We start from the raw sequence: 16677 nt of genomic DNA on the forward strand, positions 1-16677 counted from the left end.
TTTGTTATCCAGTGATATACATGTAGTTTAATACTGTTAAAAAATATGATATACAAGGCTTGTTTTTGTTATCCAGTGATATAATTTAATACTGTTAATAAATATGATATACACAGCTTGTTTTTGCTATCCAGTGACATAGTTTAATACTGTTAATAAATATGATATACAAAGCGTGTTTTTGCTATCCAGTGACTTTAATACTGTTAATAAATCGTTCGTTGTTCTGGAAGTTAAAACAGAGTGAAAGAAATACATGACACAATTATATGGAATACAAGTTACTTAAAGGATTTATTTCAGCGACATTTCGACGAGGGTTCTCCCGTCTTTATCAAGAACGAGTGGGTCGATTCTATATTCAAATAGTTCTATAATAAACGCGTAGTCCATTTGTTTAAGATACGGGATGGAAACTCACGTAGATTGTCTTGAATAACATACACAGCACTAAAATACGACATATTGTAGATAAGGTATTATTGCATATCGTACTATCACCATTTTAGTTACGTGATCTTACCGGATAATGATATAACACTACTCTAAGTTTATCCGTCAATAAAATCTGCCGTACACAAGTAAGACACAAGTCAGACCTCAAAAGTCAATTAGTGATGGAGATGTTTTTAAATTAAACTTGTCCATTACACATCCAGTCAATTAATCACAAATCATCAGTCATTTATCAGTCACAAGTCATCATACATTCATCCAATCAGTCACAAGTCAACAGTCATTTATCAGTCACAAGTCATACATTCATCCAATCAGTCACAAGTCAACAGTCATTTATCAGTCACAAGTCATACATTCATCCAATCAGTCACAAGTAATCATTTAAATATCCATCCATTAAGACGCATCATCTGCCATATATCCAGTACATTTAGTCAAGTCACTTAACGATGGACACTGTTATAGTTCCACTGAACAACAATCTGTTAACATGTAAAGGAGGTAAAATAGGAACATTGTTGTGGAAACGGGGTACAATAAGAAAATATTCTTAAAATATGAAATGAGGAAAGTCTTTGACGTATTCCCCAATAGAAGAGATGATATTGTATATACCACAGAGGTTCCACATGGTACCGACCAAATAGTTCACACATGTATCATTATAGGCGTTGTCCAAACATCCGCTAAGGTGTGGAGTAAATTTTAGCCGCTGTCGGAAGATAAACAGTCCATTATCAATTTGTATCATTGAACGCACTCTTTTATATCATGTATAGATATCTTCTACAGTATTCACGACCTTGAGAAGACCCTCTTTGTGGTATATTGCGACATTGGTGATTGTAAGTATAAAATCCTTTCATGGTAAATCGTCCATAGCTTCCTCAAAATTCGCCATTTCCTTCAGATTCTTAAAACCAACGTCTGATTTTAATGTCTTGTAATAAAATTCCGGGGCCTGCAAAAATGAAAAATAAGATACAACTTAATTTATCATTTACAAATATTATTCATCCAAACCATCGCCCTACCTGGCTGAGAGTACTATTGATTGTCGTACACGATACAAGGTATGCTTATGTGTTTGGAAAATTCACTCATCTAAAACCTTAATTTTGCTCCCACAAATCATATACTCTTAACAAAAAGTAGGGGATATTGAAATGCAAATTGGGGAGCAATTACTCATTATTAAGACAAAAATCAAAAACGTCCATTTTCACTTTTGACAGTGTATCTCTTTGCGTGTGAAATGGGGCCATCAGATAAGCCGCCCATATGAACTGTTTATGTTCATGTGTAGGCAATTGACCTGTTATTAACATACACTGGTTACACCTAATAAAAACAGCAGTGCATTTCCGCAGTTTTCTATTCTTTTTTTTATGAAGAGTATATATCTAAACCACTGCTCTAACTAACAACAATGAGTGACGTGTGACGAGATAAGCACCACAGAGGGCATGCTTACTATTTCGGGAACACCTTATGTCACCTGTGTGAAAAATTCATAGTACTTTCGTGTTGCACCTATATCATAAGTTACTTGTATAATTAGAAATACTCACCGTTGCTTGTAGTTTTTGAAGAAAGGCGATCTCTTTACCAGTTAGCTTTTCTGCACCAGTTCTAAAAACAAAATATATTTCTATTTTAAAACTCATGTTATCACTTATAGACACATTATGTAAGAGCTAAATCTGTTTATTGTAGATTTTTCGTTTGGCTTCATATGTTGTATAAATAATTAATTAGACATTTATTCTCATGACAGGCATATAATTAACTCTCTAGGACATCGAATGGTTGGGATTTTAAACGGATTGAAACACGATCAATCACCATTTAATAATACAATCTAAAAATTAATAATTGAGACTTTGTTTTTTATTATTATCATAACAATGGTAGCAATGCAAATCGAGACTCTGCGATTTCAACCAGTCATAACCTCGCTCTGAATGAAGTAATTGCACTGAAATTTTCATCATATTCCCTTTTCATTATCTAGTTTTGGTCGGTCATTGAAATTAAATAAAATGGGGTTTAATGTTCTACTGTGCTGCGTTGACTGCACTAATGAAGATGGGCATACTCTATACAGTGTGCTATGAGGGAAATTTTTCCGGAGCAGCGGCACTATAATGGCCTACTTTTCGAATTCCTATTGCCAAGGGATCTTTAACGCGCACGACACCTAGGTTTTTCGTCCCATCCGAACGACTAGACAGCTGTCCTTATCGGCCCTCCATCCTGCACCACTGACAAGGGGAAACTACGCCGGAAAACCCCGAAATTATCACGCTGTCTGCAGGCTAGCGAGTCTCGTCTTACCCACTTAGCCACTGTAGCTTCCAGGCTCGGTATTGAGTTAAGTGGCGTGGTTTAAATTCCCCACTTGGACGTGACAAGGAGTAGGGTATCCTGTCTAACCTTGCGTGTTTTCGCCAGGTCCCTCAGTTTTCTCCCACGGCTAAAGACCCGTATGCGCAAGTGGGATATATATTAATCCCGAAATGACCTTGTTTGTGTTTAGTAGACGTTAAACCCCATGTCTATCTTCCTCGCTCTAATTTTGAGTATTCGATCAAATTTTCAACTTACCCAATAAGTTCATGTTTGGTTATCCAGTCTTTTACTTGTTTGGTACTCCACTGTTTAACTTGACTACGTTTAGTTACTGGGTGTTTATTAGGGGCATATAGCACTTCCTGTCTTATAGGCACAATCTAAACAATACATGGAAAAAGTATTTATAATTACTAAAGCCATACTATATATATTGCACGAGTTTGCTCTCGCCAACTGTTCTGCACAATAATAAATTTGTTAAATAAATGCTCATCAGTTTAAATATTCTCATTTACAGATTTGTATTGAAAGTCTTAAAATCTATTAATTTTCACTTACATCATGTGGTCCATCTACGTCATCATAGCTAGGAGCTATTGCTGGCGGAAATGACGTCGTTGTCTTCTCTCCACCATGCATAGTCTGGTGGATTTCTTTTAACAAACCCTCCATCTTGGATTCAAACGGATATTTACCACTAAAATCATAGAATAATTTGGCGCCAAGAATCATTCCTAACCAGCCGTCAGGTCGATAACCGTTCTCCATTATTAAAGGTATTACTTTCTTTCTTAACTGATGAGCATATTCAGCCTCTGAAATTATTCAAAATATAATTTAATAAACACATTCCGCCTCTTAAATTACTTGAAATATTTATCTGATGAGCATATTTCAGTCTCTGAAATTATTCAAAATATACAACTGATGAGCATATTCATCCTTTGAAATCATTCAAAATTTTGAACTGATGAACATATTCAGCCTCTAAAGTTATTTGAAATATTTAACTGATGAACATATCCAGCCTCTGAAATTACTTGAAATTGATGTCCCTGGATTTAATTGAAATATTTAAATGATGAGCATGCTGATGAGAATTGCCTCCACTTAAGACAAACCAGGCGATTTCTTTACTAGCCTAAGGTTTATGGCTATTTCAGTTAAACGCTTAGAAGTGCGCAGGGCGGTGTTGGGGTGTGGTGGGGAGGAGGGGCTATACCCTGCTCCTTATCACAAATCTAATATGATTCTTGGGAAACTTTAAAAAAGGACAGGAGTTGAATGAGGATATATCTTACCTGCTCGACAGTTTGGACTATCTTTATATTTTCTAGACATACAAATCAAAACAATATCAGCCTGTTCTACCGCTTCAGCCATTGCTTGCAGAGTTGAACCTTCCATGTCATCAATGTCCATCCATACTTTCTCATTGTGACCCCTGATTCTATCCCTTATCTTCGCCAATAACTCCTGATTGCCCCACTGATAGCTAATCATCACGTGACCTCTGGCAGCGTCACTATCCTTTTCTTCTTTCTCGGACTTTTCGAGTTCGGCTTTCTCTTTAGCGCTGCTAGAGACAGTCGGTGTCTTTTTTGCACCAAGCCGTTTTCCTTTGAAAAAAAAGAATAAAAAGGGCCTTTTAAAACATAAAATAAACAAAACACATCGCCGCCAAAGGGTTCATTGCGTCGGAATCATAAAGGCCCACCCATAGTTTTAAAAACTGCCAGGACCTGCCCGGGTAAATATACTCGCATAGTAGTCCAACTGTATGAAGTGTCGGTGCAGAACAGTTGGACGTGAAAATCTGATTTAGATATATCATTAAGATAAGTTATCTAATTTTACGATAAGATTTATCTAATTTAAGTTAAGTTATCTAAATTTAAGATAAGTTATCTGAATTTAAGATAAGTTATCTAAATTTAAGATAAGTTATCTAATTTTAAGATTAGTTATCTAAGTTTAAGATTAGTTACCTAATTTTAAGATTATTTATCTAATTTTAAGATTAGTTATCTAAATTTAAGATAAGTTATCTAAATTTAAGGTAAGTTGCCTAATTTAAGATAATGTGCTCTCGGGACTTGGGGTTCCCACCTAAACAAACATCGGATCCTGAGATGATATGCGAATCTCTGGCGCGTTGCATCCATCTGTTCTGCGCGGACTGCACGATTGCAGACAGGTAGACATGATACAGTACAGTGGACTGTGAGCAGTCAAATTTCAAGGGTTAATTTCTGTGCATGTCAATATGTACACGGGACTACGGAATTTCACCCCAGGCGCTCCGTCCTACAAACATACAAGGGTAACCAGGCGGGAAATCCGATGAACTTTCTCAGCCAACACCGGGATCGAACAAGGGATCTTCAGGTTAGCGATCCAACGACTTACTCCTTGAGCTACTCTCATCCCAAACGGAGCTTCTTCTTGGTCTATTGGTGTTTAACGTCCGCTTCCTGTGAAACCAGAGTAAACCTACGAGGCGTTCATCTCTCCAAGCCACATACTCTCACATCAGGAATTGAAATCACGATCGCAAGCTGGTGGTGACCGACCAGTTAGATATCGAAGTGCGACACTCATGACAGCCCAACCCCACTCCAACCGAACACATTTCAGATGACCGTATATATTATAAACACTCACCTAATTCTGAATGTTTATCTGAACTGATAAGTTTGTTTCTCATTGTCCATAGTATACCATAGCAGGTGGATTTAATATCGGCAGCACCGGTTTTATGTTGCGTTTCCAGGAAATATATCAATCCATTTTCCTGGATAATGGTGTCCTGGTTATGTTCATCAAAGGATAAAGCCCAGATCGATTTTAGGGCCTCTGATAAAATAAAACATATGATTATTATTCAATGATGGGATCACGGGTTGAAGACCACAGATAAAATATAATTATGCTGATTTTGATACAATCCAATTGGGGTCCTACAGTCCATAGTTAAAGCAATCTCAGACTCAGTTAAGAGTTTACTCAAAAATTGTTTGCTTTATTTTAATTTAATATATAGCCTTTTATCAAATATATTTCTTTATACAAATGTTGTTGTTTTAGTGTATCAAATACATCAATAAGAAATTATGTGCAAAGTTTTGTGTTTCTGGATCAAAGATATTTCTCATAAACAGTAATTGAAAGTTGAGTAAATTCTTATCTGATAATACTTTGTGAAACCGGGTGATTATCTCTCATTACTGATATCCCCTGTGGGATCCAGAAAAAAACCCGAGGTTGAACAGGCGACGCTACAACATGTCAAGTTCAAGCGGGGATTCGATACCAAGCCACTTGACTCAATGACAGACCTTGTGAGCAAATGCCCAGGCGTTAACCATTCAGCCCCACACCCCTCTCCCACCCTCCGTCCTTTAGTGGTATCATGTATTGGACGAAGCTACATTAGCCGAGTCACCAGCTTAGTTGCGTGTAGTTTCAATTGAGATCAAAGGCGCTAGCGTTAAAAATTCAGACCCCAACCCCGACTTCCACCCCCGTCCCAAACTGGTATCGTAAGTTGGATGAAGCTACATTAGCCGAGTCACCATCATGTAGCTTTAAGTGTTCATTTCTATTTTATATGTTATAAATATAATACCTTTTTGTTCTTCCAGATTCGTTGACTTGGCAAGTTTCAGTAGTAAAGGGAGACAACCTGCGTCGACAAGATGTATTTTGTTACCATCATTTCTAGCCAAACGCCCAATACCTGTCAAATTAAACATAAAAAAGACTTGTAGACATGAATGGGTCTTCAACATTGGTAGGAGCTAGCTCCCAGGAGGCGATCCAACTACGGGGGACATGGGCGGTCCCAGAGAGAGAGAGAGAGAGAGAGAGAGAGAGAGGGGGGGGGGGGGTACCGTCCACTCGACACTAACTACGTCATTTCGGGTCTAACATATGGTTCAATTTTATTTCAATAATTTTCTAGTGCGTAGGGTTTTTGGCAGTGGGAGGAAACGCGGGGCCTCGGTGAACACCCACGAGGTTGAGCTGGCGATCTTGCTTCTTGTCACGTACAAATGGGAAATCGAAACCACACGACGCGTTAAAGCAATAGCCCACCTCCCCCTCCCCGCAAATAAAATATCATATGCAGGGAACATCGTATCGACGTCTGTAATGAATGCCATGGTTATCTGAATTCAAAGGTGGTATTAGATAGGATATGGAATTAAGAACTACTCTTTTTCTTGTTTTCAAAGTAAGGAATTACGCGTGCTTTTTCGCCGGCGAAATGGTATGCCTTATACAATTGTAATGGGGCCGTTTCTGTGTAACCAGAAACGCCTACGAAATGCGCACTTGGAAAACGGATCTAAGTAACATAAACTGACAATCTCTGCTTCCAGAGAGAAGTTTACCGTTCATTTCTCTCTGGCCATACGTCGGCCATTTTGAATGTTACGCGATGTGTCCTTCAGTCGGTCGCTTCACAAAGATCCAAGATGGCGACTCAAATTCGCGCTTCTTCAAAGATTTTGCGTATTTAGGCGAACCATTCACATTGCGCGCTAAAAATGGTTCCCGGTAAATCATAAAATCGGCTGTTTTTGAATGAGCTTTTGGCGTTACATATATAGGGTGACCCACCATAAATAAATATCTCCATATATCTCGATAATTTCGCCACAATATTTATATATATGCCAAGCCTCAAATCAGTTTCACACAATTATAGTCACTAAATAAACGATCATGTTGTACTTAATAAGCTATGACCATTAATCATCTTTAAATAATAGACTGAAAACTGGTTCCATGTGTCGTCCATAACATCCAGACACTTTTGAGTAAAAGATAGGTTACGTGCCCTTGTTTTGAAATTAGTCTCGCTTAACCAGTCTATCGACCATTCTAGGGCTGATTGACAGGTCGGGATAATCAAGACTACTTTTTTACGAAACATAACAGAAAGCTAGAACAAGAAATTGAATTTAGAAATGAGCACGTTAGCTAGCTCAACAATTGTTTTAAGAAGCTTGTAAAAGTAAAATGAAACTACTGCTAGTATCATGTTCCTGTCTAACCCGAGTGTTTCAGAGATATTATTTGTACTAAACCAAAAGATGCCGCTCTTAACGGTACAGTTAATGATAAAGCGATATAAAAAATGAAACGAACGTAATTTCTAAATCTGCTGTAATAACCAAGAAGCTTAATTTTACTGCTATTCAAAATCGTCAACAATAATTTTTTTACGGCTGTAATAGTTGATAGATTTGTAGAGAATTGCACGTGCCATGGCTATTTATAGTATCATACTGTCAGAAAGTTGGCCTCGACACGGCGAATGTGCACGCTTCAGTGGTAGTCTCGAACTATCAGCGGTTGACTGTATTTCTGTAGGTGCATGGGTCACCCTAACATATAAATAAATGATCCTTGGGACATTTTCCACGGATCATTAATATGTAAGTCATACTACGAACCCATGCTTAAAGATACATTATGTCAGAATTAGATAAAGAGTTAGTCATTCTCGCTATAATTGTTCGAAAATAGATAACGTAAAATGAATAATTTGAAAGTTTTATTCAAATTACTCTATTGCGAGCGAAGATATTAGCCTTTGAAGGTTTGACAAGACGTGTGCAATAATTTCAACCACCGTGCTGGTTGTTCGAAGCTACGTCTCGGGTGTCCATTTTTAGCTTAAATCAAAATATGACTGAACTGTTCTAATCTATTTAAGATCGGAGAAATTCGATGCTATCGAGAGTTGATTATGGTCGGATAAGTTAATTAATGTCTAATTAATAGTTTATATAACCTTTCGGGCTTAAAGAAAGACCTGCAATAAGCAGATTTAGCTCGTGCATAATGTATGTTTAATTGTCAAGAAATCTGCAGCATTTCATTCAAACAAATCAAGCCAATCAGCATCCACATGGGGAGGAGCTTAAGGACAGAATTTAGGTTAAAACATAGGAGGCGAGATTTCACAGAAACGAACGGTAAACTTCTATCTCGATACCGAGATCGATAAACTGATATTAATTAAACACCAAAATAAAACATACCTTTGGCCAGCTCTAAAACACCCCATATCATACCATGACTATCACGAGCTGTCCGAGACTCAGTCTCTAAAGAACGGGAAAAAATTCGGAGTAAGAAACCTATAACGGATGTATTGGCTTTTATATAGTGACTCTCGTCTTCGGTCATAATATCCGCCATTGCCAAGATGGCCGTCATTCGTATCGTGTCGTTGACGAAGGACAAGAAAGTGTGTAAAAGGGGTGTAAAATTCATCTCTTGTAACATTGGAATATTGCTGTCTGTCATGGCCACGTTATGTATTATCATCAGAACTCGAATCAGGTGTGTCGTTGATTGACTCTAAAATAAAAAAAAATCTCATCAAAATAATCTAGAATCAGTCTTTTCCCAGCAACAAATATTTATTATTATTTTTTAAAGAGAGAAATAGAAAAAAATGGGGTTTAACGTCCACTCGAGACAAACTAGATGATTTCGGGACTAACATATGGTTCAATTTTATTTCAATAATTCGCTTGCGCATAGGGGTCTTTAGTAGTGGGAGGAAACCGTAGGGCGAGGTTGGATAGGCGACCATTACTCCTTGCCGCGTACAACCGGGGAATCGAAACCACGCCAGTTGACTCAATGACAGGCCGCGTGATACAGCAACCACCACCCCACCCCACCCACCCCCCGACCGGAAAAGAACCAAAGAACCAAAGAACGTATTTTCATAAGATCGGGTAAGTGTGAACGTATTTTCATAAATAAGATCGTGTAAGTGTATATCGTTAAATGATCAGTGTTTTGGAGAGATTATAAAAATTGACATTCGACATACTTACAGTTAATTGGTCTTCTTTGGACGCATTCTCATCAAGAACATCGTACATATGTTGTATAAAACCAGGAACGCTACTAATAACTTTGGACAATTCTCTCGAATGGTCGCTTAAATTTACAATAACCAATAAAGCTTTTTGGATAGCAGGGGAACTGGAAGCTGTTGTACTGGAATTGGCGCTTATGGAAACCTCACAAATATATTTTATAATTTCCGGTTTATTATTTATATAGTCACAAAGAACTGTTCTGTGTTTCTGAATCCAATGAGCAGAGAATGGTTTCATGGCAAAGAAGGCTGTGTTTGTGATTGATATAATTTTGGTCTTGATTATAGCGTTATTAGTATCTGCTTCTAAAGACTCCAGATTTGCTCCAGTGTCACTTTTATAGCCATCCATGATACGTTGATGGGATTTTTCTGGAGTTTCGGATGTTGGTTTATTCATTGTTCCAACTCGTACGTGAGATCTCCGGTTCAGGACCGGGGATGAAAGGAATGTATCTGGTAGTGACTGGAGGCGAGATTCTGATTGTAGTTCTGTTTTATTCGGAGGATTTAATGTTTGTTGATTATCCGCTGTTTCCGTTAGTACCTTTTTGACTGAGGATATGTTTGTTTTAGGTTTCGTGGATAATGGTAGAGGTGGTTTTTGGCCTAAAGGTGAAGGACGTCTCTCGTCTTTGTTTATTTTGGGTGTGATTACAACTTGTACCTTCGCGTGCAGTGATGATACTAGTTGCTGGTTATCGCCCTTGCCGTCTGGGGTAATATTGATACGATGAACGGTCGGTTTCGATGGCGAGGATCCCATATCACTGAAATATTTAAAAAGTACATCAAATTAAATGATGGTTCACGGTTATTTTTACAATTTTAACAGTAGGGATGTGTAGTCCGCTTACATGAGTCCTGGACAGAAGCAATTAGTTGGCTTAAATATTAATTACCACGAAAGGATTCCCTAGCTGTCAACCTGACGGCTTATTGTCTGCAAATTTGAATTAGGGAGCGCTTGTTATTTCTTGATCGAAAGGTAAGCCATTGTGGGAACATGGGGGGGGGGGGTATAAACGTACAACATACTCTGCGATTAAACGGGAGAATACAAGCTATAAATGGACCCTCTCTCAATCAAGTTACATGATAAACAATGAAATGAAATGGGGTTTAACGGTCTACTTTTCTGCTCCGACCTGGGCTGATGAAGACGGTACATGACAAACAAGTCCGCTTAAAATACAATTCTACGGCATGAGGTAGTTCTTTCCCTATTAAAACGTGATTTGAAGCAAATGTTTGATAGATAAATTAGTTTGAATAACACAGTTTGTACGTGGGAATTCATCATTAAAATAATAGTATATGCACAATCTGATTAAACACAGATCCTTTTTCGTATCGTTTTTTATAGTTCAAAATTTCAATTCTCTTGTCTTTACTACACTCGGATCTGGAAAAGTTGTTAAATAACACGCGTTCTGGTTGAAGTGAGGGATTAACCAATGAAACGGTCTGTTACGGTAAGTTCTTGACGTGCTCTGCACGGAACTGTGGATAAACCCCTAGAAAAGTCAACGCTGATTGATTAATCAATGTCATAGGGTCAAAAGTTGCTCATATAACCCCTGACGCGACCTCCCAGTATAAATAGTCAGATCTTCATATAGTGTAGACCATCGAAAATAAGTCTAAAAAAACGAAACGAAATATAGATCTGTATTATTATCAGATTGAGCATTATGCACTTCCAAAGATTGTCATCGTCTTGGTCGATTTTGCATGACATACTTTTTACCAACATGCCAGAATACAAATTCAAAAGTACATAAAAAAATAACCATTTTGCTCCAATAATTATTCAAATTGGCTGAATTCTAATTTAAATTGTGGCCAGTTACAGATTACATTGGATTCTAATGATTTTGTAACAGTGTAAATCTTCGATAATAACTAAAGACTGGAACTATCCTTGAGACTATTTATTGCCGGAAAACATTTAACATCATATACGGAGAACAGCACGTCCGACAAGCAGAGTAACTGTCCTGGAAACGGGATGAAACCTAGAATGCTATATCAATGTACAAATCGGTATTTATAATAAAATGGTATCTAAGGAATTAACAATATACACCAATGGTACTAATAACAATTAAAGAGGTAAGATTAAAATATAAAAGACATTACAATGAAATAAACAATAAGATAGTAATTAAATCTATTAATGTGTCAGCTGTCAACTGTCTGTCATTAGATAAGTAACTTAACATCTAATTAACAACGCAGGATTAATAGAAACATAAGACAAATAGAAATGTTTAAATGAAAGAATGAATAATGAACAAATGATATATTGAAAGGAGGAAATACCAACAATTCACAATATTATCACCATTATAATTTCACACCGCCCAATTATGTTATCTTTTTGTTCAAGTCACCCCCATTATTCACGAAAAGTTAACCATGAATATGTTCAAAAACTTAGAGTGAGCCTATGGGTTAAGACTGCCATCTCTACGTCGGACATATCTAAACACACGTAACACGCATATTTTCAGCGTATTCTGTTTTTATTATCTATTTTTAACTATTTTATAGCGAGAACTGTCAGCTCTTTACTAATCTTACCTAATGCCTCTTTAAAATGTTCTCATATATTGTTTACCATAATATAGATGCATTTAGTAAGATTTCGATAAAGAGCTGACAGTTCGCGCTATGATTGCCATTGCTACAATTGCTACGATAGTGAACAATGCCTCGATTGTCCATTTTTAATTAAATCATAAACGATAATTGTGTTTAAAAGGGACAATAACACTCTTGCTGGCTTGAAAGCTCCAGAAAATAAATAATATCTCTAAGTACTAGATGTTTAAGTGTCCTACCTGTTGTGTAAATTATCCATTACATCCTATTTTACTTGTCCAGAGGGTTCGAAAATATTTTTAAATCAAAGTTTCATTTGAAAAGGTTTACGTTAGACGTTTCAAACCATTTCAAAAATTTTAAATAAGGTGTGTTAAGATGAAATTTGTATCATCAATTAATTGAAATATTCTAAAATAGTACAATTTGTTGACCAGAATAAAGATTGGGACATATTATTCAGTTACAACAAGAGTGGTATTGAGCCTTTAAATCCTTTGACAATCTCGAGCATCCGATGGCATCGAGAGTTGATTTTCGTCTTAGAAATTTAATAAATATCTGATTATTGATTTGTATAATATTTAAGGCATAAAGAAAGGCTCGCAATAGGCGGATTTAGCCTCTTCAAAGTAGAATTATTATTATTAATGTATAAGAACCAATAACGTCCAGTAAGAGGGGTTTTACATCGGCTAAGCCTGTTTCCCATTCCCATTCAGACATCCTGGATAAAAATATTGTTTAAAAAAATAACGTCCAGTCTAGACATGGATTAAAAACATACAAAATAACAACCCGTATATTAAATCCTACCAACCTCAATATTTATCAAAGATAGTTCTTGAAACATTTTCATAAATTATTTGGCAGCTAAAATAACATTTGTTAGTAGGGTTCGATCTGTTTGGCAAGGTCACTAGATGTAAACCCCAACCATAACCCAAGACCTTACACTAACCCACAATCCTCAGCCCCTAGCCCTATTTACGCCTATTGACCTTTGGGATATATGCGTTTGGACTTGTTCAATAAATCAAGCTTTGTTAACAGAGACACTTCAACACCAGGCATTGCTCGAGAAAATCGGACTAACCGGTGAATAAACGGTTACAATTTCTAAATTTAGAGAGAGAGAGAAAGAGAGGAAGGGGGTACGTCCACTCGGCACAAACTAGGTCATTTCGTTCGGGACTAACATATGGTTCAATTTTATTTCGATACCTGCGCGTAGGTTTCTTTAGCAGTGCGAGGACCAGCGAAAACCAGCGAGGTTGGACAGGCGACCCTACTCCTTGTCAGGTACAACTGGAGAATCGAAACCACTGTTGACTCAATGACCGGTCCTATGATACAGCGCGCACGTTCTGACCATTCGACCATCCAACCCCTCCAACAACATTTGTTAACAGAGACAGATCAACAATGGACATTGCTCGAGACAAATCGGACGTACCGGGGCATAAACTGTTACTGTCTTAGTCTTGGTAAATTTTAAACGGATTTCTTCGATTATGAACAAACTACTTAACTTTGGTTATTATAAACTTACCTGTGTGTTTGTAATGAACTCCCGTTCGATAAAATCCATTGCACAACTAATTATCACAACGATGAAAACAAGTTCTCTCTTGAAAAATTGAAATATCACAAACTTTTCCCAGAGAAAAATACCAATATGGAAGATGGTTACGTCACTCTGCGGAGGATATCATTTCGTATTAGGGGTGACAGCATAGGAAATTCAAGTACAATTACGACAAGAATCCATGACCACTCGGACCAAAGACCACTCAGTTCAAGACCAGTCGGACCAACTGATAGACCACTCAGCCCAAACAAATAGACTACTCGGACCATACAAAAAGACTATTCGGACCCAACAGAAAGACGACTCGGACCAATAATAAAGTGTTGTTTTAATAAATTGATAATTGCGTTTGTTTTAATATGATTACTCGAACCAATAATAGAGTTTTATTTTAATAAATTGATAATTGTGTTTATTTTAATATGACTACTCGAACCAATAATAAAGTGTTATTTGAATAAATTGCTAATTGTGTGTGTTTTAATATGACTACTCGAACTAATAATAACGTGTTGTTTGAATAAATTAATAATTGTATTCCAAATCGCAAAATATCGAGAACCACACTTGTAGTCACGTTTAAAAAGGGGCATATAAACGTCCGGTCTTCGTATTATTATGTGCTGTTTATATTAACGCATCAAGGGCGGATAACTTGAAAACGTGTCCCCCCCCCCCCATATATAGTAACCCAGGGGTTAGTGGGGTAGAACGGAATGAAACCACTGGGGATACCGCGAATGTGGAAAAAGTAAAATTAGGCTATCAGACAAGAACAGTATACCCGTATATGTAGAAACTGTCAAAAGTCTGGACATACCGAGTCTCATTGCAAGAGTAAAGAAAAATTTTAGATTGATATTTTTTTTTTGGCACCATTATTAATTAATTTTAAAACTAATCGTTGATTTATTTTCCGTACACAAAATTGAACCAAACAACTCTTAATATAAGAATTCCGTATAAGAATTATTTGCTTCTTTGTATTGTGATTTAATAATAAATAAATAGCATATTGTCTAGCCTTATAATATAATTTAATTGGTCCGACTGGTCTTGTTTTGGTCCGACTGGTCTTAGTCCGAGTAGTCTTTGGTCCGAGTGGTCTGGATACCTACGACAATTGGCATTGAGTTTGAGCGTTCGCACACATAACTACCCACATTCCTGTATTTAGTTACCGTCTTTTACATTCTAGTAAAATCTCTGCAAATTTTATAGCTTTACTTTTTGAAATATTTTGTTCTAATTATTTGATTAGCGACTCGGATGGGATTATTTACTTTTGAACACGCATGCCGCACAAACAACTATACATTCGTTTTACGGGCTTTATCACACTTCGGTCAAAACTGTCGAATCGAGAATTAATGTTCCGCTTCTTACGGGGTCATACGGGCTTAGTAGCATTATATACCCACCCGGGCACCCAATAGACACGCTGAGGGCTGCCGCAACACGCTTAAAGATGTTACTGAAGCGGTTATTATTCGATCGAAAGAATGCGTATAAAATTAAAAATACACTCAGAGAATTCGGAGGTAAGCTTCATGATCCTTGTTAAATTATTTATAACATAAAGAAGATAGGATATTTATAGTTTATACATGACTTTATTTTTACGAGTATCCGTGCAATCAGTGATATTTTAATTGTGAAGAAAATTTGATAGACTGGCGATCAATGGTTTCCATATAAATCTCCTATGTAATTGCCTTCAATTGATATTTTTCGTCGCCCAAACCCATATACGATCAAAATGATCGCGCTGTCAAACTATCTTTCAATGTTAACCAACCCCCGCAAAAGGTATATTGGATTCGACCAATACGTCACGAAGACATTGTTGACATCGACATCGAAATTACAAGTAAATTTTCAAATTTTTCAAGAGAGAACTTGTTCTCATCGTTGTGATAATTAGTTGTGCAATGGATTTTATCGAACGGGAGTTCATTACAAACACACAGGTAAGTTTATAATAACCAAAGTTAAGTAGTTTGTTCATAATCGAAGAAATCCGTTTAAAATTTACGATGGTTCACACAGTAGAATTTCTAAATCTATGAGTATTTTCATAGATCAGGAGATATGATTAAAGGTTGAAGCCTACTAATAGAATTATTATCAGTTTAAAATTCTTACCATTATGTCCATAATATGTTCCATATATCCAAACTAAGAAATATATCACCCTTATTCTCTGTACACCACAACACAGAATGTCGTTTAGTTTATTACATATCAAAATGTGTCTGGATTAACCTAGTTGGTGTATATACAGTGGTTGCTATGTGACATAACTCTAACTAAATGATTAATTAAGTACTGGTCATTCTCGATATTATAGTAATCCTTTGTATTTCTGAATTAAGACCTAAGACTAATTAACCCTGCCTATCTAGTGTATAATAGCTTCGGTTGATTAGTGACATATATTGACTGAATAATAGATCAGTTTAAGATTTGACCTCCTTTTTGTTACGTCATTAAATGTATTTCTTTGTTTTGCTCTTTTGGGTCAATTAAACAAAGACTGTTATAATGATTTTAGTCAGAATGGGTATTATGACGCCATTAACCGAATAGCCACAGGATATACAGGAATACACGATGGCATGATAGGATTAAGGTTTTACTCAGGCTTGTTACGTCATTGGTTGTTGTTTATACAGGCGATACGTTTCAAGTCAGTAGCTTGAAGCGTATATATGGTATTAGTGTCAGTGACCTGTGGCACGAAGTAACAGTA

At 36.7% G+C, this 16677-nt stretch overlaps 1 protein-coding gene across 1 annotated transcript; it reads right to left on the minus strand.

Annotated features, from left to right (window-relative positions):
• LOC126821326 (uncharacterized) lies at window positions 1-10282 on the minus strand. Its single transcript, XM_056101508.1, has 9 exons — window positions 9681-10282; window positions 8871-9192; window positions 6443-6553; window positions 5479-5670; window positions 4116-4433; window positions 3373-3629; window positions 3067-3191; window positions 2031-2091; window positions 1-1420 (listed from the first exon to the last, which is right to left on the minus strand). Exons 1-9 carry the CDS (start codon window positions 10125-10127, stop codon window positions 1322-1324), a joined length of 1932 nt encoding a protein of 643 aa, XP_055957483.1. The 5' UTR covers window positions 10128-10282; the 3' UTR covers window positions 1-1321.
• Window positions 10283-16677: the final 6395 nt, after the last annotated feature.

The sequence above is a fragment of the Patella vulgata genome, chromosome 5, assembly GCF_932274485.2.
Source record: "Patella vulgata chromosome 5, xgPatVulg1.2, whole genome shotgun sequence".
Classification (NCBI taxonomy): Eukaryota; Metazoa; Mollusca; class Gastropoda; family Patellidae; genus Patella; species Patella vulgata.

Bases quoted from the DNA above. Each gene is read 5' to 3' on its own strand.
- LOC126821326 (XM_056101508.1), bottom strand. From the start codon at position 10,127: ATGAATAAACCAACATCCGAAACTCCAGAAAAATCCCATCAACGTATC. The intron at 3,630-4,115 runs GTAAGATATATC...GAATAATTTCAG, and splicing joins TAGTCCAAACTGTCGAGCAG to AGGCTGAATATGCTCATCAG. The intron at 1,421-2,030 runs GTGAGTATTTCT...TCATTTTTGCAG, and splicing joins TTCAAAAACTACAAGCAACG to GCCCCGGAATTTTATTACAA.